The following is a 26,370-nucleotide window of genomic DNA, read 5'->3' on the forward strand; positions in this document are numbered from 1 at the left end:
CCATACAAACTTATTTTTCGCATTATTCTTCTATCACACTATGCAATTTCCAGGTTTTTGCACAAAGAGTTATTCTGGGATCATTACCTCACAAATATATTTTAGAAGGTCGCAAACATCGTTTTGAGAAAACACCGTTTAAAATATTTGGGGCCGATTGAATTATTTTAAAAAAAATCTTACAAATACGCTCATACCTCCAAAACCAAACCATTTAACGGATCAACTTCTAATTTTCGTAGAATGTTCTCAAGTAAACTTGCACTCGATATATATATATTTAAAAAAAATGCTTTTTTGAAATTCACATGTGGATATAACCCCTTAAACTAGATGATAATAATAAATGTCTCAATTGGTTTTACGACCATCGGTTGTTTAACGGGGTTTTCACCGAAGCAGCATTTCCTAACATTCCTTTCTCTCCAACAAGCTGCTCATTTGTCGGAACCGCCGATATCAGACTACTTTAGCATATAGCTGCCATACAAACTGACCGATCAAAATCACGATAAAAATCCTTTTATACCCTTTTATCCTATAAGAAACGCTGCTGTGAAGGGTATTAAAGCTACAGTATAACCTTAGTTAACGTTTTTTCTTGTTTTTTTTTTAATGTGTTTGTCAACAATAAAACAACTTTTGGCTTTTCAAAGCCCTTGCGGGCCTTACTATATGCTCTCATTTATTTATGTACTTGTTTTCTTATTTCTTGCACATATAATATTTAATTTACATATTTAAATACATATTACGAAAATGTTTCAAAAACTTTAATACGAAGTATAGAAAACAAAAAATTGAAATTTCAAATGAAAACAATTCTCATATGTTCGCTCATTAGCAAATGCGGCTGCCTCTCCAGCGGCTATGCGCCTTCTGTCGCATTTCAACGGATACTTTGGTTCGTTTTTTATTAAATTACACTTACAACTATAATAATAATTTATATTTGTTGTAATGAGAAAAATTGCACATGCATTACAAATGTAGTTTCGGAATTTCAAACACTCAGGATATGTAAATGACTTGACTTTAGTGTTACGCAAAGAATTTAAATACAAGATTAATTTTTGTTGTAATTTGAAACAATTTAATTTTGCTTTACACTTGAATTATTTTTTAATTACTTAGTATATATATGTTAATACATTGAGATTTACACAAATGATTGACTCATTAAGGGATATGCATTGTATCAATACTTCTTCTGCCATAATTGCAATAATTCCAATAATTTGTAGCTTAAAGTTCGCTTTAATTGCATTGTATATTATTTGATAATCTTAATGTTAATAATATTTTGCTTTGCTTCAACAATGTATTTTTTTTAAATGCACTTAATAATATTTTTGAAATATTTATATATATGTATATATTTTATTTGTATTTTATATGCATACATATATAAATTTTTTTTATTTATTTATATATATATGTGTTTTATATATATATTTATATTTATATTTTTATTTATATATATATATATTTGTTTATAATTATGCCTCAGCCAGTATAATTTGTGGTTTTTGTCAGCAAATCATTGCAATTATTTTTGTTTTTGGTATTTATTTCTAATAATATATAGCATATACATATATATGATTTTACAACATCTTCCGCTACTTTACATTTAAATTTGAAATTTTTTATTTACTTTTAAAACGCTTTTTTTTAACTTTTCTTTGAAGTTTTTAAATCAAATGTTTATTTTATGTTGTTTTTATTGCATTGCGCACACTAAAACATATATGTATGTGTATATAGATTTGCTTATATGTATACATAAATACATATGTATGATCTCTTCGAGTATATATAGTTTGTTACAATAATATAATTTGTAATACATTTATAATTCATTAAGTATGTGTGTGTGTGTGCTAATAGCATTAACAATTAAATAGTTTCTTCAATAATTTTCTGCAGTCAAACAATTTTCATACATTCTCCGAATAAATGATATGTTAGTTTTTGCAATATTTGTTTTACCTTATTTTTAATTTAAATTTACTTTTTTCTTCGACTTTAAGTTTAACTTTGCTTGATATGTTATTGTGATCTTTAATCTTGTTAGAGTTTCATTGTAATTTTTGTTTTTGTCTTTGGTTTTCTTCTCAAAATCGTAGTTCAATATGATTGTTTTCATTGCCTCCGTTTACATTGCATATCGCGCCGACTCGAGTATGTCCTGTTTGAATTTCACACGCGCTGACTGAAAGTATGGTATATACTTGTATGTGTATGGGTGTGTATATGTATGATTTCCTTGGTATCTCCACAATAACTGTTTGTGTGTTTTCATGTGAGTTGCCTTCCCACCTCCGTTCCTTCCTTACATCCTTTCTCCTTCTTTTAACCTTATTCCTCGCTTTGTCGCTTTGTCGCTTCTTTCTCTTTCTTCTTCTTTTACACCTCCTTTCTGCCTCTTCAACTTACTCCTCCTCATTACATGCGTCGCTGACTGAAGGCGGATAGCAAGCGTGAGTCGCGCACTTCCTGCAAAGAAACCGACAAAAAAAATCATGCAATGCAAAATAAATAAAAAAGTACACTTTGTAATTTATTTGAATTCTTTCCCAACTTTCAGCAGTCAGCAGTCAGCAGTCAAGTAAAGTTTTATCGTTTCCTCCCTCTTTCTTTTTTTTTGCGTGCTTTCCACACTTAACTTATCCTTGAATAAAGCTTATTTTGAAATTGACACACTCGGTAAGCAGCTACTACGTTTTGTCAATCAGTATGAGTGCATTGAAGCATGGCAGTAATAGCGGAAATGATGGCTTCATTAAATTTTGCTTGTGTTGAAGTGGCTGTGACGCAGGTTTTTCTTCTGATTAGATTACAAATCCTAAATTTATGCGCACTTGTATAGGGTGTGCAACTTTCCGGTATGTTGCAATCTTTACTCAAAAAAATTATTCGACATTGGCTTCCTCAAAGTTGTTGGATCTCCTAGATATCTCTAGCTTTCCACATTTTAAAGTACTAATATACATATAGTGTGTGTTTTTTGGAGATATAGAAATTCCCAGAGGACTAATTGTCAAACCAGCTGTCAAAATTTCTTGGAAACCAGCTTGGAAATTTCTAGGTAATAAAATATATATGGTGCTTTTTTAAAGATACAGAACTTTCTAGAGGCAAACTGTCAAAGCAGCTGTCAAAATAAACTCACAGGTTTAGCATTAGTGTCTCTAGCTGTTTCTAACTTTCAACATTTCATTGTACTATGTTAACATCTATATGGTGTTGTTTTTGAAGATATAGAAATTCCTAGAAGGTTAACTGTCAAACCAGCTGTCAAAATAAACTCATGACTTTGACATTAATGTCCTCAGATGGTTCTAGCTTACCAAAACTCAAGGTACTAAAATACATATGTTGTTTTTCAGAGATTTAGAATTTCCTAGAGTGCTAACTATCAAACCAGCTGTACCAGATAAACACATGTATTTAACATTTATGTTCAGTATATTTTGGCAATTTATAAAGCAAATACTTAGACCGTAAAAACGTTTTAAAAATATGGAAATTTGTTTTAAGGATTTGGCAAACTGTTTTAGTATCAAATCAAATGTATCAATTCATCGTACGAAACTAAGAATAAATACTCCATTCGGAATGCAAAAACTTCTGAGAAGCCTTCTTTACTCTATTTCGGACAGGAGAACTTATTGACATGCATAAGACATTGGCCTGTTAAATTACTAACTAGGTATTTTAATATAACTCCAAAATTTTCAGCTTCGCATGATCATTTGGAAATCAAAATTTATGTATTTTTTAAACAAAAATATTAGCTATTGTATTTCACACATTTTTCTGTGTTTTACTAGTAAAAAGTTTTATACCTCTAAAACAAACACCCTTTTAACGTATCTACAATGGTAAACAATTTAAATTTGGGAAACCACACTTTCTAGGCAACTCGAAGATCTGATTTTGTTTTTTTAATTCATTTGTTACAACAGTTAGTCGGTTTTAAATCATCTCAAACCATATAACAGTATTTTAATAAATAAAAATAGCACAAAAGTGCAGTTAGAGTCAATGCACTCTTTAGTGCTGAAAATCAACACTGTTTTCCCTTAAATTTTTCTCATTAACTGTACTGTAAGGCAAGTGCATGCTTCTTACTGGCGAAGTGTGTATAATTTATTTTTGTTCTTACTAACTATGTATCTCAGGTGGCTGCAAGCACTTAAGCCGCTAAGTTCACTTGCTTGTGTTTATCTGGGCTTTGCTGCGGCTTATGTACTTTGGCAATTTCACCATCACCTGCCACATTTCACCTCAATTCCTCATGAATTCACTTAAGTACTGAATTAATTCATTGCATAAGCTCCTCAGGCACTTACACCTTCAATTGAGTGCATTCTTTATTTACATACATACATATATGAATGTTATATAGACACACAAACTGCATATGTATATGTATAGCACTTGCTTACCTCATCTTCGGCTGGCATAATGTCGATGCACATGAAAGGATCCCGGAAGTAAGCGCATAATTTGCGTGGACGTATGCGATGGTGGGTGCGTTGTTGCTGACAACATAAGCCCCTGAAAGAAATTGCAATACATGAGTTGCTTATAAGTGCATAAAGTAATGAGGAAATTTATTTTAGGAATCTATAGAATAATTTTTTGAATATGTTATACTAATATGTAATTGTAGTTGTGGCGTGTTGATCGAAGTGATAGAGTAGATTTTGAAATTTCTTAAGTCGACGTTAAGTAAAATTAAATTCCCACTGAGTTAAACGAAAATATATGTTATCTTAAATACCATACTATATTTTTAGTTTTTAATTATATTAAAGTAACTACTAAAGACTAATCCACACTAGGAAAAAATATCTAACATAGCTTAAGTCGATTAAAACCAGTTATATCCACTTGCAAGTCCCAAAAAACGAGTTTTATTGTGGTTTTTTTTAAAGTAGTTTTAAATGTTTAAAATTAATTTAAAAAAAATGTTGGGTTCCTTTGATTTCCAGGCGGGCCTCCGAAAACAGGTGTCTAGCGTTAAGGACGATTTTCCTGCTCAAAATTATTTTAAATCTTAAAATTCAAAAATTTATTATTAATACAGATAAGTACAGGTAATGATCGAAGGACTAGTCAAAATTTTGATTTTTTACCAAATGGCGGCTACACAAAAAATTGTCGTTTTTGTGGAAAAGTTTACACTTCAGAGTGGCTTAAGAAATTATGAAAATATTGTCCAAAATCTTATTCTTTCAATCATTAGCTGACAAATATATCTACGAAGGTTGTGTGAAAATTTCAATTTGATTGGTCCGGTCGTTACGGAAAAAAATTCCTCAACAACTCTGAATACAGCGTTTCGAGAAAACCGCGTTTGGCAGCCGACTCCACTTAGTAAAAAAATTCTTAATAATACGTTGATATTTCCAAAACTATTTGCGCGATCAATTTCAAATTCAAATCGCGTTGTTGTTATAATGATTCTGAGGCAGCAGAAATAATCGGCGAACTCAATCTTGTGATTTTCATTCTTTATTTATATTCTGCTAGAGAAATTGGCTCTTAGGGCCTTCGGTTTTGCTATATATAACTAAAGTCCGATACTGCTAGCCAGTTTGACTAGGTTAATAACCTTTTGTTACATATCGGAGAGTTTGTGAGATAAAAAAAATATATTAGGATCCATATGATGTCTGTGACCGAGTTTATGGAGTTTTGCAACACCAAAATTGACCCATCCGACCGTAGGCTTTTATTTCGGCTATCTACTTGTAATACTACTTGGATTGTTAAATTGTAATGGCGAGGAAAAGAGAAGAACTAGAGCAGACATGCTGTTTGTTGTACTCAACTTTTATTGCTAGCTTCTGCAGTAACACAGTTAATGACGTCCGTTCCATAATTTCCGTGTCTTATTTTATGCTCCATTGGTATCCCAAAAGACCAACAAGTATATTTCCGCGATACTAATCTAACCTTACCTACTTGCGCTGGAACAATGCTTTATTTCGCTCATAAAAAATTGCAACATTCGCCTTTTATAGCCAATATTACATGTAATATTTAATATCAACATCTATACTGCCAGTAATATTTATATAAATATACATACACATACACACATACTAATATGTTTCACTTACTTGCTCACATTACAATCGCTCGACGATAAACAATCTTCACCAAATTGCTTCGTATTCAACGTCAACTTGGGAGCTGTTGCCATATTTGCGTCAACATCAAAGCCAACAGCGTTATTACTAGCAGCAGCACTGCCGCCGAGGACGCCACCATCGCCTACACCAATACCAGCAGCGCCAACGACACCGCCAACCGCATTCAATAGATGAGCTGCAGATGCACTCGGTTGACACATCAGATTACCAGCTGCGCTCTTCAGGCATGACATGCCCAACTTACAGTCCGTATTACGATGACAGAGATCGCGTTTACGCCCATAAACGTAAATGCATTTACCTTCTATTAAAAGAAAAAATGTCGATAAAAAAGAGCGTGTAAGTAAATTTTGAAATTTTATGGCGCGCGGTGACCTTTCGTACCATGCGATATATGTATATTAAGACATCGTCAACGCGCGCGACACATATGTACATTTGTATATTTGAATATATATGTGTGTTGTTGTTGCACTTACCACCGTACGTATTGACACAGACACCTGTGGGACAGCAATCATCATTGACCTGACAAGCGCGATTCACGCACGGTGTATCCTCTATTAACGGTTCCACGATGCCATATATCTCCGTCTGCTGCCAGAGAAACATGTGTATGTGAGTGTGTATGTATTTTAAAGAGCGAGAGGGTGTTTATGCGTATATAAATATGTATGTATATTAGGGTGTCCGTTATTACCCAACTTGATTTTATTTTTGCACACACACCCTGAAGTTTACATTTTTGCGCCATAAAAAAGGATCTAACATAAAAAAGCTATTACTGTAAATATAATATAAAACGTCCTAACTCATATTTCTTTTCCCATGTACACATATAACATAAGATGTTTTGTTATTTTGCTTTAAACAAGTAAAGCTGAAACCTTGAAAAAGTAATATTCTAGTAATACATTTTTCGATCTATAAAAAAGGTCTTAATAATTTTTCCATAAAACCACTGCCTTAAAAGTTATACTCAGTTAAAGGTATGCATCAAATGTACTGAGCTTTTATACAACTGTCTGATAAATTCTATGTTGCTTATACGACACGGTGTACTGTATGAATACCACATAGTTGAGGCAAAACTTTAACTGTGTATAAAAAAAATATATATATAAATATAAAAAAAAAATTATTGAATTAATTAATTTTGTAAAGTGGAAAATTTTGTTTTAGCATATCATTATTTTAAAGTTATGCGCTTTTTTGTTTTGGAGATAAAAAATTTATTGCAAAAAATCCCATGTATGGGAAAAGTAAAATGTTTTAGGCACGGTTTAAATTGAAAATACAAGTAAAGAGCTTGCTCACGTCGGATACTTTTTTTAGGGCAGGAAATGAAAAAAAATCAACTTAGGAAATAACGGATGCCCTAATATCACCTTCATGTGTATGTAAATGACATGTCATATTTTATAAATAAATATGCTCGTCGGTTTATGAATATATATAGTCTGAACGCACACATATGCACATGCTCACATGCATGTATTAAAATTCAATTTGCGATGCTACCACTTTCTACGCCCACACAAGCATCGCAAATGCAACATTACATTTGCCATTTGTGCCACTAATTGAGTTGGATGTCAGGAGCAAAGTTGAAAGTGGTGAAAACGGTAAAGCCTTATCTGTTTATTGCTGTGACCGTCCTACATGGCGTATGAGTGATGTGCAATTTCATTGCGCAGTCACCGGTTGCTGTAGCTGATGCGCGACGAAGCAAACATTTAATATTTGCAATATGAATGCATTTAATTAGAAGCGCATAATTTAGTATGTATATATTCACGCATGTTGGTAAACAATTCCGACCGAACTCACTGGAAAATTTAGAATGCATTGCTGGAGGTTGTACGTGTAATTTGTCTATAAAATTCGTTGTGAAAGTTGAGGTGGGGCAACTAAGGTAGTTTTAAATAACTTTTGGTTTAATTAAAATATATAATAGTGCAACCACATTTAGGTCCTGAATGATTATAACTGGTTGAAAAGAACTTATAACAAATAGTAAAAAATTTTTTTTTTTTTGGAACAAATATTAAAAAAAAATTTTTTGTTTATTTTACTATATTAAGGTTTTTATTTTAAATCTGTGAAATTAAGTGATATTGGGCTACTGGGATATTCAGGTCTAGTAGTTTGGAAAAATCGAAAATGTCTTTTTTTTATTTCGATATTATTCTTGTACTTTATTATATATTATTATTTCGTTTGTATATTCATAATTAACTTTTCAAAAGCATTTTTCAAAATTCTTATTAATTTCAAAGTTATAGTCATTTTGGTGTCGTGGCTTCACGGCCGACTTGAGCGTACAACGAAGCTTCAAAGTCGTTTTTCTCGGAATTACTTTTTCATTGTAGTCGCCACTATATATCAAATTCTAATCTGTCGATTAACTTCAAATTGAGTATGAATATCTCGCATGAACTAACAAGAACGGAAAATTTACAATTTGTAATATTTTTAAAAATTAAAGAAAGTAGAAAATTAGTAAAAAATCTACCTGTATTTTTGAATGTCTTTTATTTTCGAAGACAAAATATGATTTTGTATTTACTGATACAAAATATATACAAATTACTGCGCCGAACTATTAACAAAAGACTTTCTTAAACGGCTTGCGTTTGGCACATATTTTATGCCGATTTGTAAATTTTTTGGTAGGTGGCAACTCTAGTCCAAAATTTATTTGTTTGCGAATATATAATGAAAAAAATATATTCTCGCCCTATTTCTATTATTTTAATTTTATCTTTTTAGAAATTTGGCAACTCTATACATAAATATAACTAAATTAAAGATTCTTAGTATACTTTCCGTTTGACAACTGTGATGTATTAGGTTTTGCATCCCTATATCTTGGTAATCATAATTAGTTCTATATGCGACACGAAAAATCAATTAAGTTTCGAAATTGGTTTATAGCTATATTTTGTTGAATGCAACCAAAAAGCTTAGAAATTCAAGCAGACAAATTTCTTCTTTTTTGTTCAATCAGTTACACAACTTCTTTGTTGTTGTTGTAGGTCTTTAATATGAGGTTTGGAAACGTTAAACATTTCAGTAATTGCAATTGCTAAAATTTTGTCTAGAAATTAAAAAAAAATAAAGTTATGAATTCTCCAAATCCTGTTTTAATTCTTAAAATGATTTTTTTGTGACTAAAAAGTGATGACAAAAAATTACTCAAATTTGAATAAAAGTTAATTGCTGTTATTAGTTGAAACACTAGAAATAATTTTTGCTTTACAATACGAAAGAATGTCTCAGGTCATTAAGTGTTTTTTTTTGCAAAAATTTAATTTCTAATTATAATTTTGCCGACTTATCAAACTGTGAATTTACCAAAATCTAAACCAAACAAAAATAAAACGTTCTAAAACAACAATGCTCAATTAACAAAATATGAAATGCCAGTAAGCTTAAATTGGAAATCAAAATATAACTCACATATAATATTTTGTCAAAATTAAATGCATTTTAATTGAATTTTAATGCCGACGCGTGTTCGTGTGGGCGGACAAGATAACTTCTTAAAAACAAATCGATTGCGAATTTCATTTTATTTTGCTTCAATGTGAAATCGAAATAAATAACTAAATGTTCATATATTATATATATATATATATTAGGGTGGGTAAAAAAGAGATTGTTTTTTTACTTGGTACTCTGAAAATTGGTTAATAGACACCTCTACGTCCTCCACCTAACGATTTTCTATTTTTTCTTATTATCAGATAGCAAAACTCATATCTCGCTTCCAATTATTTGAAAAAATATTTTGTTTTGTGTTCTTCAAAAAAAGTCGATTACGATTTTTTCGTAAACCTAACCATTTGAAAGATATTAACGGTTGAAGTTTGACTCTTTTAGGGCAATTTTTTCTTTTTTTTTTTGAATTTTATAACTCAATGCAAAAAAATAATTTTAAATTGCAAATCTAATAGTCTTGTAGGAAATTTTCGTATATACAAAAATGGTTTGTAGAATTTTTCGAATAAGTTAAGCGTTTACGAGATATTCATCGTCAAATATCAATGCTTGGTTGGAAAACTCAAAAAAACAAAAAAAAGCAAAGAGAGAGAAAAGCGGAGACCATTAGTATAGAGCAGTAAATTTTCTATAAGACTATGAGATATATTTTTTCAAGCGAGTTGTGAATTTTTCTATCTGATAATAAAACAAAAAATTTAAAACCGTAAAGTGAAGGTCTTTCCAGTTACAATTAAGAGCTCATACTTACTTGGAGTACCTTTCTTAGAGGTCTATCAACAAATTCTTCAGAGTACGAAGTGAAGAAAACATTAGTTTTTTTGATTCACCCTAATATATATATATATATATGTATTCTGATTCTCATGATAAGTAAATATTATACATATTAGTGCAACTGAGCAGGCATGTTTGCATTCTCATCATATTAATTAACTTTTGCAATGAAATTCAATGAATTGCCGTAAATATTGTGATGACTTGCCACATTCAATTTCAATTTTAAATTCATTTGGTATGTTTGAATTAAAATCATTTGATTTCCCAAAAGACTATGTAAAATTAAAGACATAAAAAGATATGCATATGTATGTATGTGTTATATGGATTTTTGTTAATTAAATAATGACAAAGCAAACTAGTCTTCCTTGAAGATGGCTGGAGCTAAGGACTAACAACCCTTGTGAGTTGTTAGCAATTTAAGGATAATGAAATAATTTGAGAAAATCGATGATACTTATATAATATATACGAGTATTTAGTAGTAGTTAAATCATGCCGCTATTTTCAGTATTCCACTTTCACATGCAAACGAAGTGATTTCGTTTGAAAATCGTGAGAGGGATATGTGGGCAGAGGAACATTCGAGGGAGAGTTTTCTGTCAAAAGCACTCCATTAACTTTAGCTTCAGGATACCAAAGTACTGTAGTATTTTTCAAGCAGAAGAGGCTGCAATTAACGTAACAGTAGAAAGTGTGCTTCGCAGTGCACCTTCATTCAGAGAGTTGAACATTCAATCGCACAGCAAAACGCAACAGCATTAGCAATAGCATTAGCAATAGTATAAAGTTACATTGATACCAGACTATTTTGAGTGTCTGTTTATAGCAGAATTGCTGGAAATTGCAAAGCGGATGAGCTCACAATGAAAGGCATCCTTGCCCCAATAGAATCAGACTGGGTCAGTGTTCCGCGGGACTGTTGTATTTTAGCACTGGCGCTATGCATCTTGTTTAAGCTCAGAAATCGTTAGTCAACAACCAGCACCTATATAAACGTTATACTTTTTTACATCAAAGTGCAACGTAAGAGTTGTATTGAATTATTAGCTCTTAGCAAGGTTCTTTTCAGAGATAGGAGTTCTCACTGGATACTGTCTTATTGGGTCTCACGCGGTACATCTTCCACTGTCCAACTTTTGTTAGATTAAGGTTGAAGCATATCGGTAGTCATACTTTTCACGAACCAGCCTCAAGGCGCTTTATTGATATTCGACAGTCTTTTGATCACAACGAAATGGCGTTTCTTGCTGTCCAAGTGGTGTCATTCTTGACTTTACGTGTATCAGTCGGATTACTTAATCTAACTTTATGTGTGAAATTTGATTAATAATATAAGCTTATATATTTTTGCATAATTTTGCTACTCTTTATTAGCAAACACAAAATTTTATAGGAAAAAATTAAGATTTCGTTAAAGGATTTTGAAATGAGACAAAATACAGATTGCAATGTTGTTGAAAGTCCTTGCAATTGAACTAAATAGCCACTGTTATACTACAGTAATATACTGACTGTTTGCTATCAATACAACCAATACTCTAGGGGTAACAAATTTTCCCAAGAAAAGCCGATAAACAGCTGTTTCGATGTGAAATAAAAAGTTTTATAAATAAACAAAATTATGCGGTATGCAGGAAAGTTTAATTGAAAACATTTGGTTTGTAAAAACGAATTCATATCAATTTCATTGGGTTCCTGGAACATGCCCGGTACTCTTTTCTATCTTAAGCTCTAGTTTTTATTCGGAGGCCTGGTACAATCAGTTTTCTAGCATGATCTAAGTTAGAATATGCCATCATTATATGAAGACGAAATCTATATTTTTTCTAATTAATCCAAATATTTTTTCTTATTTTTTTTATTCCGATACCCCCGTTTTCGTCATTATATTGCCTAAAGAAGCTTTCTGTCTGTGGGAAGCATTTAAGAGGATATGAACCTGTATTTACTGCTTAAAGTCTAAGACAGGCGAAAAGTCAGTATATATTATTTTTCTCCTCCGTAACTTATATAAATAATTTCGACCAATTTTTTTAAATGATTGAAATAAAATTTTTCGATATTTTGAATGGAGTTTTGTATTCTAAATTGTCGTACAATTAGAGGAAAGAGTAATTGTACTTCTACTACCAAATAAATCATAAGGCATAAAGTAAGGTTTTGCCATTAAGCGGAGGCGAAGTGCTGCTCAGCCAATGCGTGTCCCATCGATGAAAACAATTGGTAATCGAAAGGTGCCATGTCTGGTGAATAAGTCGAGTGGGGTAGCAACTCTCAGCCAAGTACTTTGATTGTATCCTGAACCGATTTTGCTTTGCGTGCAGCTGCTTTGTCTTTGAGTTTTAGAAGCTTATGATCTCGCCAAACACAGCGTATTGCCATCTTACCGAATCGATCTGTTTTTGCAGTCGATGTTAACGGTTGTTCCGGATTAACAAATGATTTTATGCGTTAAGGATTCTTAAAATAAATACATTTTTCATCGCCAGTGACAATTCCATGCAAAACTGATTTTCTTTCATATCTTTGAAGCAACATTTCACAAGTGTTTTTTCGGTTCGGTTTTTTGAAACTTTCCCATAGCTTTTAAACGGTCTGAAATTGTTTGTTGTGCAACATTTAACATGGCTGCCATTTCCTTTTGACTGAACTGTCGTCTTCATCCAATATTGCTTGCAGGTCGGCGTATTCAAACTTTTTTGGTGGTCTTCCTCGTTCTTCATATCTTTTTAAAATTTTCGGATTGGAAAAAGCCGTGAGGGAGATTTATTTTACGAAATTTTATGTTCTAAAAGAATCCACGTTATCAAAAATTTTAATACCATATAAACGGTTATTTATTGGTAATTTTTATAACAAAACATTTTTTTGTATTATTTACCTTTTAAGAATAAGCTAAAAATCCTGCCTTTCAGCGATGTTTTTTCTCTGTACACAATCTCATTTCAAGCTATAAATTACATAACTATCAGTTTTTTGGTTCATTCTAATTTATCTGTAGCTCAAATAGCTTTTCAGATATTTATATTGAAAATATTGAAGGTTGGACACGCCCTTTTTGTAACTTTAACTCAACATATGTCCTACTTCAATTTGTTGTTTTTTCGCAGTCTATCTAATTAGAGAGTTATTGTATTTTATATACATTTTAATAACACCAATTGGTAATGCCCTAATTTCATCGATTTATAATTTGCTACCTGTCAAGGCAGTCAAGGCTGCCAAGAAACACTTGCACCAAGTCCTTATGCTATTTTAGATTCTATTCCGCACTGACGAACGAATAGATATACATATATAGCATATATATAGTTGATTTGACTAGTGTTTCTAATGATATACCATATATAGATATGTTTATATAATTCTGTGTTTTATATAATTCTATGTATAGATCGAATAATTCGATTCGATCGAAACCGTAAGGACAACGAAACTATTAATAATACTCTCTGCGGTATATGCTGTGAAGTATTAAGTCGCTTCCGCTAATGATAACAAATTATGAAAATTTACATGTAAATAAAATTTCACTATTTCTGTGGCGTATGAATTGCCCGAAATCAAAAAAAGCTTGATAAAAAACGGGTTTGGATTTATATCTGGAAGTTTTAGATAGATTAAAGGTTTGTGTTTCAATTGTCGCAGTGTGATCTCCGTCGAGGAGATTAGCGCATAAAGCTAACTTAAGCTGACTTAAGTCTCAAGGGCTGGTTCGCGTTCAGTCGGTTCACTTCACCGCCTTGATATTTTCCAAATAATAGATAAGGTTACCTCAAAGTTATATCATATCGGTAATCTCTATTTTTTTAATTACTTTATTTTCACTTTAACCAGATAATTTCTGGTGAGTGGTTGCTTCAAACATTTTTAATTATTTCAAACATCACGAAGAGTAACAAGTTGGTCGACTTTAGATCCGCTTAAGTTTTGCTAACTAATCTAATCTACCAATTCAACAAAAGTATATTTTTTTCGCGCAAAATTCACCAATTAATACTGTTCAAATACAGCTACTTCCCCCAACTTGTGTCCGCTTGCATTTTATCCAATACTTTACAGCACTTCAACTTTTCGCCAACCCCTTTGCTTTAATTAGTTATTTCTTTCATTTCCATTTGCCTTTGTTCTTAAGTTTTTACAAGACTTTTGTGCAAGCAACTTTTTAACCTCAGCACTTGGCTGCCACCAAGCCATGACAACACCTTACAAGTTTAGTGGCGAAAGGTGCATTGCAAAAAAAAAAAAAAAACAGAGAATACCAGCAACTTTTGTATTAGAGTTTCTACAACTCACTTTAATTACTTTCATTGCGCTGCAAAACTTTGCAACATTTCCACTCTTAAGCGGTGGTTTTTCACATGAACCCTCCGCCGGATATTGCGTTGTATTTTGTTGCTTAGATGACAAAATGACGTTGTAATATGCAACTCACCTGTTGTTGACCACCAAAACCACCGGTGTCCACATCATAGCCCGCGCCGTAGTTGCCGTAACCAACACCACCACCACCACCGCCGCCATTACTAGCCACACTTCCGCCATGCAAGTTCATATCGTTACCGAGGCCGAAGAGTGCATTAAAGTCGTCAATTTGCTGCGCATTGCCAGCACTTCCGCCCAGGCCGGTTACACCGACACCACCACCAATCGACACATCAGCGTTGTTGCGCAGCCAGCTGCGGGAGTAGCGATTGAAGAACTGTCGATTCCAGGCGTCGACTGTGTCGCCCAACAGCAGTACGGCGCCAACACCGGCCAGCAATAACCAAATCAAAGTGGACTTCATAGCGTCGTTGTGGGTAAACTAGTTTCACCGTTGCTAGTGGGTGTGTGCGTGTATCAGTGTGGTCCTGTTTAGAGTAAAGTGTTGGAAAATTGTGCGAATGTGGCTATACACGCTGACGCTCACGGCTTTAACTGCGCCACTACCATATGGGCTACTGAGTTCCACATGTAATAAAAAGAAGAAACAGAAAAGAGCGAAAAAAATTTAAATTCAATATAATTTTATTTAATTTTATTTCACTTCAGCAAATACACTTTTATATGTATTTTATACTTTTATATGCGTATAAAAAATTAAGAAGCTTATGCGCAAAATATGTAAAATTTATACCACTGCACTAATACCGTTATAAAATGTGAAATTTACCTCACTAAAAATTGAATTTGATTTACGTTTATAAGGCGCACAAATATTTTGTTTGCCTCAGTGAACAAGAATAAAAACATGCAATAATGCCTAATGCTGGGTGAATTATTAATAAATTGAAATAAAATAAAAATTTTCTATATTAAAGCGTTCAATGAACCAACGAGTATACTGAAATTATTAATATAAGCATGAGCTCAACCAAATTCTCGTAATTAATAATTTTTATATATAAATATTAAAACATTTAATTTAAAGATGTTCGTTCGATACGAAATGTTTTATTGAAGTGAACAAAAACTGTTTTTAGTATGTAAAAATAACAATGGTAAGGAGTAAGAGATGTAATACATAAGTAAGTAAATTATGTACATATACATAGTATTTGATTTGCTCTTTCAGTAGTGTCAACTATAACTAACAATCAACAATTATCTTGATAGTATTAAAAGGACATGAGAATGGAAGCACTACTGCGCAGAGTAATTCTTTGATGACAAAGAAACACTTCGTAAGGACCTTAGTCATACCTGTCATAATAGTGCGAAACAATGTGCTAGTAAAGGATAAATAAAAGATGTGTAACCTCCGATATATTAACTATAGATAATTAATAAACTGTGGTCTAATCTTGCGCCTCAAGAAATTATGATGATGACCTCGTTATATGCTAGCAAAAGTTTGAAGTTCAAGCTGACTGCTAACACAGCTATGGCGCTCTGCTAAAATTATTACGTAGCCAGTTTAATAGGCTAATGATATATCGTATACGAAAAGATTTTCATTGGTGTCTTACATTATAACCGAACCAAAGGCAGAAAAAAATCTATCTAACTTGTTAATATTGTGAATGATATTTTATCGAACCACTACTATCCTTAGTTCTACCTTTACATTCAAGATCATATTTGATCCGAACAGGTCTATATAAACAGCGCAAAAAACGATTAAAATTTTGTTCCTAGATTGTGGTGGTGGAGCGATGACTCTCGTTTCGTGTTTAGTCAAAAAGTCAGTCACAATCATACTGGAATGGGATGGCGCATTCAAGTGTTTTGGTACGAGTTAAGCATTTACACGCTCAATATCTAAAACATTAACCAAAATGTATTGAGTTGATGCATAAAAGGTATTGAGAGCCTCTGCTATCTCTTTGATGGCAACACCACATTTTCAAGCACTGTTTCTTTAGCTTTTTCGATGTTATCTTTAATAGAAGAGGTGGGTGCACGACTTGTATAAGGCAAGTTTTCGATGACTTCGCGATCTCTACTGAATGCTTTGTACCAACCAAATATGGTACTTGTGTTCGTGATAAAGTACTAGACTCTCCAAAAGCGTCTATATAAAGCGGTATATTAGAAATACACAAAGTTCCTACCTCCACTTGATAGAAAGGACTGTAGGAACATTATTGAAGTACTTACTGGTTATAGCCTGGTATGAGGCAATGGAAGAGATGTCGATAGTGAAGCCGCAGAACCTATTGATTTTCGCGTCAAGCGCTTTCATTCTGAAGGATGACTAATTCTCATGAACTACGTAACGGCACTACATCAGGCATCACTAAGGTCCTAAACGTGGCTCATTAGCCTATCAGACCAACCTAACCTAACCTACCTACTAAATTTGTATTGAAGCATTTCGCGCATTAAGCGATATTTACATCAATCAAAGGGTTAGAAATATATGTTTATATATGAGCGTTGAAAGGAGCGATTTTGAACTTTTTTAGTGTCCTAATTCTGCTGTTAATTAGTTGTCAATACTTCTGTTATTAACTCTAAAGCGGACGGGTTGCCATATATATGGCGGCTTATAAAAAGTGGGAGTGGTTGGAGCTCTGATTATACAGTTTTTGAAACTGTACAAAGGAGACGTTATAATAATGTTATGCACTGAACTTTTTAAGATCACATAATACTTTGGGCTACCACGTGTTCAAGTATTATCGCACTTCAGAGATCAAAGTAAAGCAAAATTATAATGCATACCAACTTTGTCATTGTAATCAATTCCTTTACCATTTCCTCTACAAATTTGGGTAACAGTGTATTATAATCAGGGATGTGCATATTTCATTACTCAACAAATGAATGAGCCAAAGCTTGTGTTAGCATATACATAAATGAATATTGTTAACAAATTTTGAAACGCCAAAGGAGAAATCTGTTCATAAGAATTTGCAAATTCACAAAATTTCTATTCACAATTTCATACGCCTGCGAATTATCATAAATTATTGCCGTTAAAAGCCTTTTGAATAAACACTGTTTATGCATTCACATAAAAATCGACCGTGTACATTGTGGGCGGCATAATTTTGCTACCTTCTGGCGGCGCCTACATGTATGCTAGGGTACTTAACAGTTAACGCACTCAAGCAGCGCAGAAATCATTTCTCCTATTCACACGCCTGTTGCTTCTCAGCTCAGAGTGAAAAACGAAAAAGAAAACCAAAACAAAATCCAATAAAATTACAAGCACTTTTGCATGCGTAAAGAGTTATGAAAACGCCATAAAAGTATTCTGTTTTGTTACATAAAAGTAACGCAGAAGATTTTACAGCGCTTAACGTACCTTCATGTGTATATAGATACCGCTAAGTTGGGGTTCAAGAACTCTGCGCTGGCCCACAGAAATGCCAAGTATTGTAAACACAATAAAGAGAACTTTGCAACTGCTTAAATTCATCCAGTCGGGCACTCCTTCGCTCAGGGCGGCTAACGGCAACAAATAAATGTGTGGTTTAATGGCATGGCAACAATGTTTGTTTAAAGGCAAATGTAAATTTAAATGCTTGCCTGCAACATTGTTTACCTTAACCCAGACTATTTCTCCGACATATTTGCCATATTTTAAATTTCTTTTGTTTTTTCATGCCTTCGCTCTCTCTTATGCTGGCTGTTAGTACTTGTTCGCTTCTTTCAACTACTTTCTTGCCATCTGGGGGTTTGACAAAGTCTTGCGGCGTTACTTTAAATAAATATATGCAAAATTTCTATATGCTCTTTCCTTAATGCGTTCTAACTAGCGACAGACTATGATTTTCTTCCTGCTTATGTTTTTGTGCTCTTGTAGTTGGTGTCGGGAGATAGGCGAAAGCTATGACTATGCAAAAAAGAATAATTTTTTACCTGTACATTCACTAAACTCTAAATAACAAAAAAAAAAAAAAAATGCATGGCTTTATTCTATTTATCCAGTTGCCTTCCAGGTATTTATATTATATTTGCCTGGTTTGTACGGAGCTTGGTACAGATTTTATTTATTTTCTACAGAAATAAGTGCTTCCAGCTAATTTGCAACATCATTAAATTTTTTTTTACTTATTTAAGAGCAAATATTCAACATTTTGCATTTGTATTTTTGACTGTCATATAAACTTATCGACCAACACTTGTTTGTTGGAAATAATTGGTTATTGAATACTTTAATATTTATAGAAATGTTCTAAAATTAATCAAAATATTTAACATCTATTTTCCAGCTAAGAATAGTTATTTCAATTTTTTTAACTTTGATTTAACTTTATTTAACCACATTTTTGGTATCTAAGGCTGACTATTTGTAAAAAGTAACCGACATTCTGTGAGATATATTATTAAAACATTTAGAGCGAATTTCACCGGTTTCGGTCACGGTCGGTTTGCACATTGCGAGAGTATACAATTACTTATCTCATTCTCACTTGTTTATTTTAATATATATTGTTTTCTTGTTCAGCTCGAAATTATTAATACTTTTATCAGAAATAAGTGGGCACTGCATAAATGAATTTAATATTTTCTGACAACTGGCACACACTTTTTTTTACCTTCATTACCTTTGTTAGTTCTATAAACATAATTTAGAATATTTTACTAAATTTTGCATCTTTACCAAGAATATCGTTTTTAAATGCTATTTTTAGCACTCATCCTGCACTATTTTTATCAGCTTTAGTTGGACGGCAATTCAGCTTCAAAATGTGTTAAAATTGAAGGTTTTCTTTAATGCCTTACTTTTTATTTTTGTATAATATTTTACCCAGTGTAAGTTTTTTTAAAGGTGGCAACATTGTTTTGATAAGTTTCTAAATAAAACAAGTAAGGAAGCAACACTTAGTTCAAGTGTAACCCAAAATTTTATACGCAGAGTCAAAGGCGGGGAAATATTTGCAGGTGTTGCCAAACTTTGTATTAAAAAAAGTTGCGAGACATTTCAACCTATGAAGAAACATCAACCAAAGGATGGGAAGTCCGAATTTCAGTCTGGGCTAACGAAAATCGTTTTATGTTGAATATGGCGGCAAGGAAAGGCTATAGATGCTGTTTGAATTTCATTAAAAACAGATTGACCAACACAGTTTACATACAAAGTAAAAGCGGATGTTTAAAAATCGTTATATTTGGTATATGGGGAATGCCCTGATCTCATCCATTTTAGGCAAGAGGATACACTGTTTTTAGAATGAGATTTTTTTTGAACTTCATTAAGATTTCTTACGTATTGATCGATAGTGGTCAATCGGAAGTTCGAAAATATTTATATTGCGTATATGGGAACTAAGGGTAGTTATTGATCCGATTTTACCGATTTGGCACAAGGGCATCATCAAAAAAATATTATCTGCGGATTTAAATACTACAAGTAGGTCTCAAAGATTGATCGAGCAGCGATCGATATAAGAGGTTGTTATTTAGTTGTCAAGTCGTCGAACCGTCAAGTCGTAAAATCACCAAGTCGTTATAAGTTGTTTGAGCAGTAACTTGAATTTTTAAAGTCACATTACCTTGACTTTGTTCACTATTATTTACATTTAATAAACATAAGTACTTAACCAACAGTTCTCATTGTTACATTTATTATATAACTCCATATCTATCCTGATTAGTTTTAGGTGATATAAACAACCGTTAGATGAACAAAACTATTATACTCATTATACTCTGTGCAACATGTTGCGAGAGTATAAACATTTCTGGAATATGACCATTTTGCATATTCGAAATAGCATATTGTAATTAATAATAATGATGTGTTGAGCAATGATTTTATTCGGATGTTTATATTAGATGCGCCCAGATTCGTCACTGAAATTTCTTTAAGCCCTGCATAGCCCTGGAATGCTATATTATAGCACAATATTAAATGTTTTTTCTCTAATTAATGGAAAACTCATCTAGAAATCTTACACATAATTGCTGAAAAGTCGGTACTGCCGAGTATTAAAAACATTTCCAAATTGTGTTTTTGAAAATATTTAGCTTTTATTCATCTAAAAAGCAATTCTACCAAATATTCGCATTTTCAAGCAGAATTTTCTGTGACCATATTACTTTTTTTCTATCTAAACTCTCGATTAGATTAGTATACTGGTAAAAATATATTAGATTAGTGTTTGAGAAAAAAAAATTTTATAATATTTTTCAGAATAATTTATTTAATAATATTTTTCATAAAAACATTCATTTAAAAAATATACGCATTTAAAGTTATGCCTAAGACGTGCTGAGCATTCATACAACTGTCGTGATAAATTCTGTGTTGCTTATACGACACGGTGTACTCTAATTTAATACTTAACTTTAACTGTGTATAACTTTTAAAGGAATGTTTTTATGGAAAACCCCAACAAATAAAAATTAAATAAAATATTTAATACAATTCATACCATACATGGGAAAAGTTTAATGATTTAGTCACGGTTTAAATTGAACATAAATTTTTTGAGGTCAAACACTGAAACATCAGGGGGCGTCAGCGAAACACAAATCAGCTTAGGAAGTTATGGTAACCCTAATGTACACCCTAATATGCAATAACTACCAAAGAATCAAATACTGCTGCTGAATACGAAATTTTCTTAAGTGATTTACTTAAACCGATGGAATTTATTTTTGTTTTATTTGATGTGATTATCAATATTAATATTTTCTGTAAAGACCACATATTATGATTTCTTTTACAATTATTACTTTCAAAAATATTTTTATTTTTATTTTCTTGTCTTCCCAATATAATATTATATGATGTCCTAGCTGATTTTCTTCATACAATTTTATTTCTTCTATTATACTACTACTGTACAAGTATGTGTGGTTGATACGTATGTACCTGTGTAAATGTAATTGTGTTGTAAGTAAGTTGAAGCCCCTTACAATTTCTATGTATTTATTCAATGGTGGAAACACCCAACAATTACACCTCCACAGTGGTTATCGAGCACAAAGGTAATAACAATAAATTTATCTGTCAACGTGTGGAAATATATTTTGCTCTTTATTGTTGTTCCTTGTATTGTATTACATTCGTTCAAGTTGACCCCTGAAGCGTACATCTTGTTAATGCACCAATACAGTGACAATACAAGTAAAGTCACCGTGCTCGAAAGTCCCTATGCTTGGGCTACTTCCTACAAATGGTCACATACTTTGATTATTTCTAAAATTTGCAACAAAATGTATAAAGTACGAGTATATAGGTATAACAAAGAAATGTATACAAGTATTAACCATTTTCTATGATAAAGTCATCAGCCATTCAGTCACTTACACTTTGTGAATTCGATTTATAAATTTTTTACTTCCTTTATGGTAGTTTAATTCAGATAAAATATTATTTCTCCACTCTTTCACTAACTTATTTAACTAATGAAGCAGAGAATTCAAATCAATAAGTCATAAAAGGCAAGTAATGTTACACCCCTATGTCCAACTATTATATTTAAGGCTTTAGAAACCAAATTAGTCATTCCACATATCCTTTACTAGGAATATATGATATAATTTTTAACATATGCATGTACCATACGTGCCGTGTGAAAACATGTGTAAAATCTGAATTTTTCTCCCATTGGCTTCAGTTATTTATGCCCACTTGTTTTGTCATTGTAACAGACACTCCCAAACTGAAACGTCTATCTTCTACCGAAATAGCCAAATCAACAAAGAAATGCGGAAACTCATTAATTTACATTAACCCTGACACCACCATACACCAAGTACAAGGAAAGGGCAGGTTTGAATTTTTGTTTGGCTTGAACTCTTTACAACCTTTCCAAGAACATAAGTGCAGAAATGAATAATTAATTTATTGTGCGTCAAACGTGCTTTTTTCTTTGTGGGAAAACGAAAATGTGGCCAAAAATAGCAAGAAAAGAAATACGCGCAGCTTAATCCAAATTGTTTTCATGTTTAAATGAATACAAAAGTTAGAAAACACCCCCAATAAAAAAAATAAAATAAAACAAGTAAGGAAATACTAAGTTCGGATGTAACCGAACATTTTATATTCTCGCAAAGGCGAATGGTATACTGGTTTAATGTCTCTGGCGTGTTTAGTGCTTGGTTTATCGCGCTTTTGGTATTTTTTAACAGTACCGTTATATGGGAATGGGCGGGGTTGTCCACCGATTTCACGCATTTTCACACCGTCGATAGAGGTGCTAAAAACATTTGCTCCCAGTGAATTTTGTTGTTATAGCTTCAGTTAGGGGGCGGGATCACGCCCACTTTTAAATAAAATTTTAAACTGGCGTTTTGTGGGCGTGGCAGTGGTCCGATTACGTCCGTCTGCAATACCAACTGTCTTACGGTACCAAGAAACATGTGTACCAGGTTTCATAAAGGTATCTAAATTCTTACTCTAGTTACAGCTTGCCCAGACGGACGGACGGACGGACAGATAGTCATCCGGATTTTAACTCGTCTCTTCAGCCTTTTCATTTATATATATATAACCGTATATCTAACTCGATTAGTTTTAGGTATTACAAACAACCGTTAGGTGAACAAACCTATTATATTCTGTAGCAAAAAGTTGCGAGAGTATAAAAATACGTACAGTATTAAAAATACTTTTTTTTTAGAAAATGTTTCTTCATATTCATGTTAGGATCTTAGGTACAACTTTATACGTTTATAAGTCTCTTAGTTTCAAAATTAATGATTTAAATAACATTTTTGTTCTTCCAATCCAAGATAAGGTCAAACAAGTAATAACTGAGCTATAGAATTACGGTGTGTTCAAAAAATAACGTTTTCATTTTCGAAAGTGTAGGTAGCGTTTATTGAGGAAAAATGTTGCAATTATAGAAAATAAATTGCTTTGTTATAGCTAATGTTTATTCAATACTGACTCCCTATATACCTTCCTCTGAAATATACATTCATACATACATAAATTCGTGAAAAAAGAGACATCCTTTACCATTCATCATTAAAAGTGTGTAAATAAAAGAAAGATATTCTGCTTATAACCTGGCAAATTTGGCTGCCATTAACATACTTTACCATCTTTAGTTAATTAGTGGAATAACTGAATCAATTAGTCAATTAAAAGTTCAATTGAGTAAATTAATAGCTTAATTGAGCCCATTAGTAAGTTAATTGAGTCAATTATTTACTTAATAGAGTCCATTCGTATGTTAATTGAGTAAATTATCAGTTAAATTGACTCCACTAGTAGCTTAATTGAGTCTATTAGTAGCTTAATTGAGTCAATTAACAATGTTTTCTTATTCATACTTATTATTGCTGGCAATCAACTTATTAACTCAATTCAGAAGCTATCTAAAACGCCTTCCCATCGAATCCATTTCACAGAGTTTCATGCATACTTTTACATACTAATTACCTAGGCTCTTAAATACTCGATTGCATTTATCAAATGCGGTCAAATAAGTGAGTTTATTTAAACTGTTAAATTATTAGTCTGCTTGGACACGGTATCGAATTTGACTCTAGTATGCGTTATTCAATTCTACAAACATTCAATATTATACGTGGAGATTCATAAATATTTAATAATATACCTCTTATTATGCCGTGAGTAAAAACTAATATACTTCGCTTCTTTCAAACTAAAAATCCACTTGACAAAAACACCATAAACATTTTAAGTTCCATGCTGAAAAAGCGCTGACTTATCATCCTTTGAAATGCATTGGAACTTTGCACGCACTAAAGTTTTGTCATATTAAACATAAAAAATATTACTGCCTCATTTTCTTATTTCTGGCAACACACTATCACTTTAGTATGACAAACTTTTTCATTATGAGCTCATACAAGTATACAGCGTATATATAGGTACTCTCATTTTTGTATCCCTTTACTTCACACCACCTCTTTTCAATACTTTTTGTTCTTGTAGTGATGAACTTTGACCCACGTTGTTTCAATGCAATGTAATATCAACATTTAACAACATATATTTTTACTGTTGCTCGTCCTCCCGGTTGGTCACTTTGTTACACATTAAATAACACCGTAAAATGTCATTAGGTTGTCATGGCGTCGCAACGTGAGCGTAATAGTTGAACGAGCGCATAACTTTAGTGCTCATTGAGCATTTGAACCATGTAATATGAATTGGAATAGTTGTAGCATTTAACTGGTATGTTACTTGTCATTTTGTGGGTAGTTTTCGTATAACTAATATTAACAAAATATATTAAAAAGCCGAGGCTGTTACAGAACTGAAATGCAAGATCAGGAAGAGCAAGTAAAGGAATGTGATGTCAATCTCCTTCACTAGTTTAGTTTTTAGCTAGTTCCATGCTCATGTTTACTTTACAAAATTGCTTAGAGTTTCATATGGGAACTCTGTAGCTTGGCTACTCATTAGTGGAGTAAGCAATCATTTGACCTACTATGTTACACATGTCTTAAGTAGGACAGTGGGACCTTAGATGCATATGTGTTTGTGTGAAGAATTTCTGCAGTTGGGTTGCGGAGTAGAGAAATACTCATTACTGGTTAAAAGAAAAATGACTGAAATTTAATGATGACAATCAGCTAAACTCACAACAGGACTACTTTGTTGTATTTCAATTATCTATACTTGATAGGTAACCACAAATTTGACAGTTCACACACCGTTGCCAATTTCCCTGAAAGCGAAAATTTAAAACTTTTAAGGTGGTTTACTACGACTTTATTAAATGTGGCGAAGTGGAAACCACATAATGCAAACAACGCATTTCAAAGAAGACACAAAATATAATTAGTGTTTAAATTAGCCTTTCTTAAGCTTCTTAGCGAGGCATAGTTTTTCGAAAATATACTAAATCTATCTAAAAATTCCAAAAGTGGATAATATATACGTAAAAATCTTCAATTATAAAAAAAGTCTCAAAATTATGAAGAATGAATGAAGAAATTATGATCAAAGAGAACTTTTTGTATTCTCTTGACCCCCAGTTACCAAAATATTATTAGCAGCTTCAAAATCAAATCAAAGCGAGTGCTAGACAGATAACTTGCTCATTTGTCCCGTAACCTTCGATACAGCTCTGCTGGTGTTGTGACATCTGTACCATGTTAAAAAAATGTACGGTTAATGATGCTGCTAAAAACTTGCTCTATGGGTAATAAATAGTAATGCGCTTAAAAAGCACTTGACATGCCTTCACATACTTTTCTATTCTGTACCAGACATAGTGTATAATAAATGGTTCAGTTTTAATTGAAGATATAGGTATTTTCTTTGTAGAAATGTTAAACGGCAACAGCTTTCTATTTTCATCTAAAATAATACAATAATAGCAATGCTTTTGTAAATATTTCCATTTCATCATCCATACTAATTTTCTGAGAATATTCCAAGTGATTTCAACTTTAAGTTTTCTTTTCTGCGCTAATAGAATTTTTCGCCGCTCAATTGCTTCAGACAGTTAATTAACACTATCGATCAACACCCTGACTAATTGAAGTGTTCCACTTGTAGAAAGTTGCTACATGCTTTCGATTTCGATTGAATTTCGTGGGCGTT

The 26,370-nt window shown here is 32.4% G+C and overlaps 1 protein-coding gene across 7 annotated transcripts in view; it reads right to left on the bottom strand.

Moving 5' to 3' along the window:
• Nucleotides 1–640: 640 nt before the first annotated feature.
• spab (space blanket) overlaps nucleotides 641–26,370 on the bottom strand; it is a 32,891-nt gene continuing 7,161 nt past the window's right edge. For 4 of the 7 annotated variants that reach the window (XM_014236028.3, XM_036360713.2, XM_036360772.2 and 1 more), the window contains exons 3-7: nucleotides 14,893–15,400; nucleotides 6,650–6,767; nucleotides 6,138–6,474; nucleotides 4,455–4,566; nucleotides 641–2,499 (exon numbers count right to left, since the gene is read on the bottom strand). In XM_014236028.3, coding sequence (XP_014091503.3) covers nucleotides 2,449–2,499; nucleotides 4,455–4,566; nucleotides 6,138–6,474; nucleotides 6,650–6,767; nucleotides 14,893–15,246 — 972 coding nt within the window. In that variant the 5' untranslated portion in view covers nucleotides 15,247–15,400 and the 3' untranslated portion in view covers nucleotides 641–2,448. Of the gene's footprint in view, nucleotides 2,500–4,454; nucleotides 4,567–6,137; nucleotides 6,475–6,649; nucleotides 6,768–14,892; nucleotides 15,401–18,192; nucleotides 18,336–26,370 lie in introns of all 7 variants that reach the window. The other 3 variants (XM_036360650.2, XM_036360594.2, XM_036360950.2) reach the window with 3 other exon arrangements.

Source organism: Bactrocera oleae, chromosome 4 (assembly GCF_042242935.1).
Source record: "Bactrocera oleae isolate idBacOlea1 chromosome 4, idBacOlea1, whole genome shotgun sequence".
NCBI classification, from domain to species: Eukaryota; Metazoa; Arthropoda; class Insecta; order Diptera; family Tephritidae; genus Bactrocera; species Bactrocera oleae.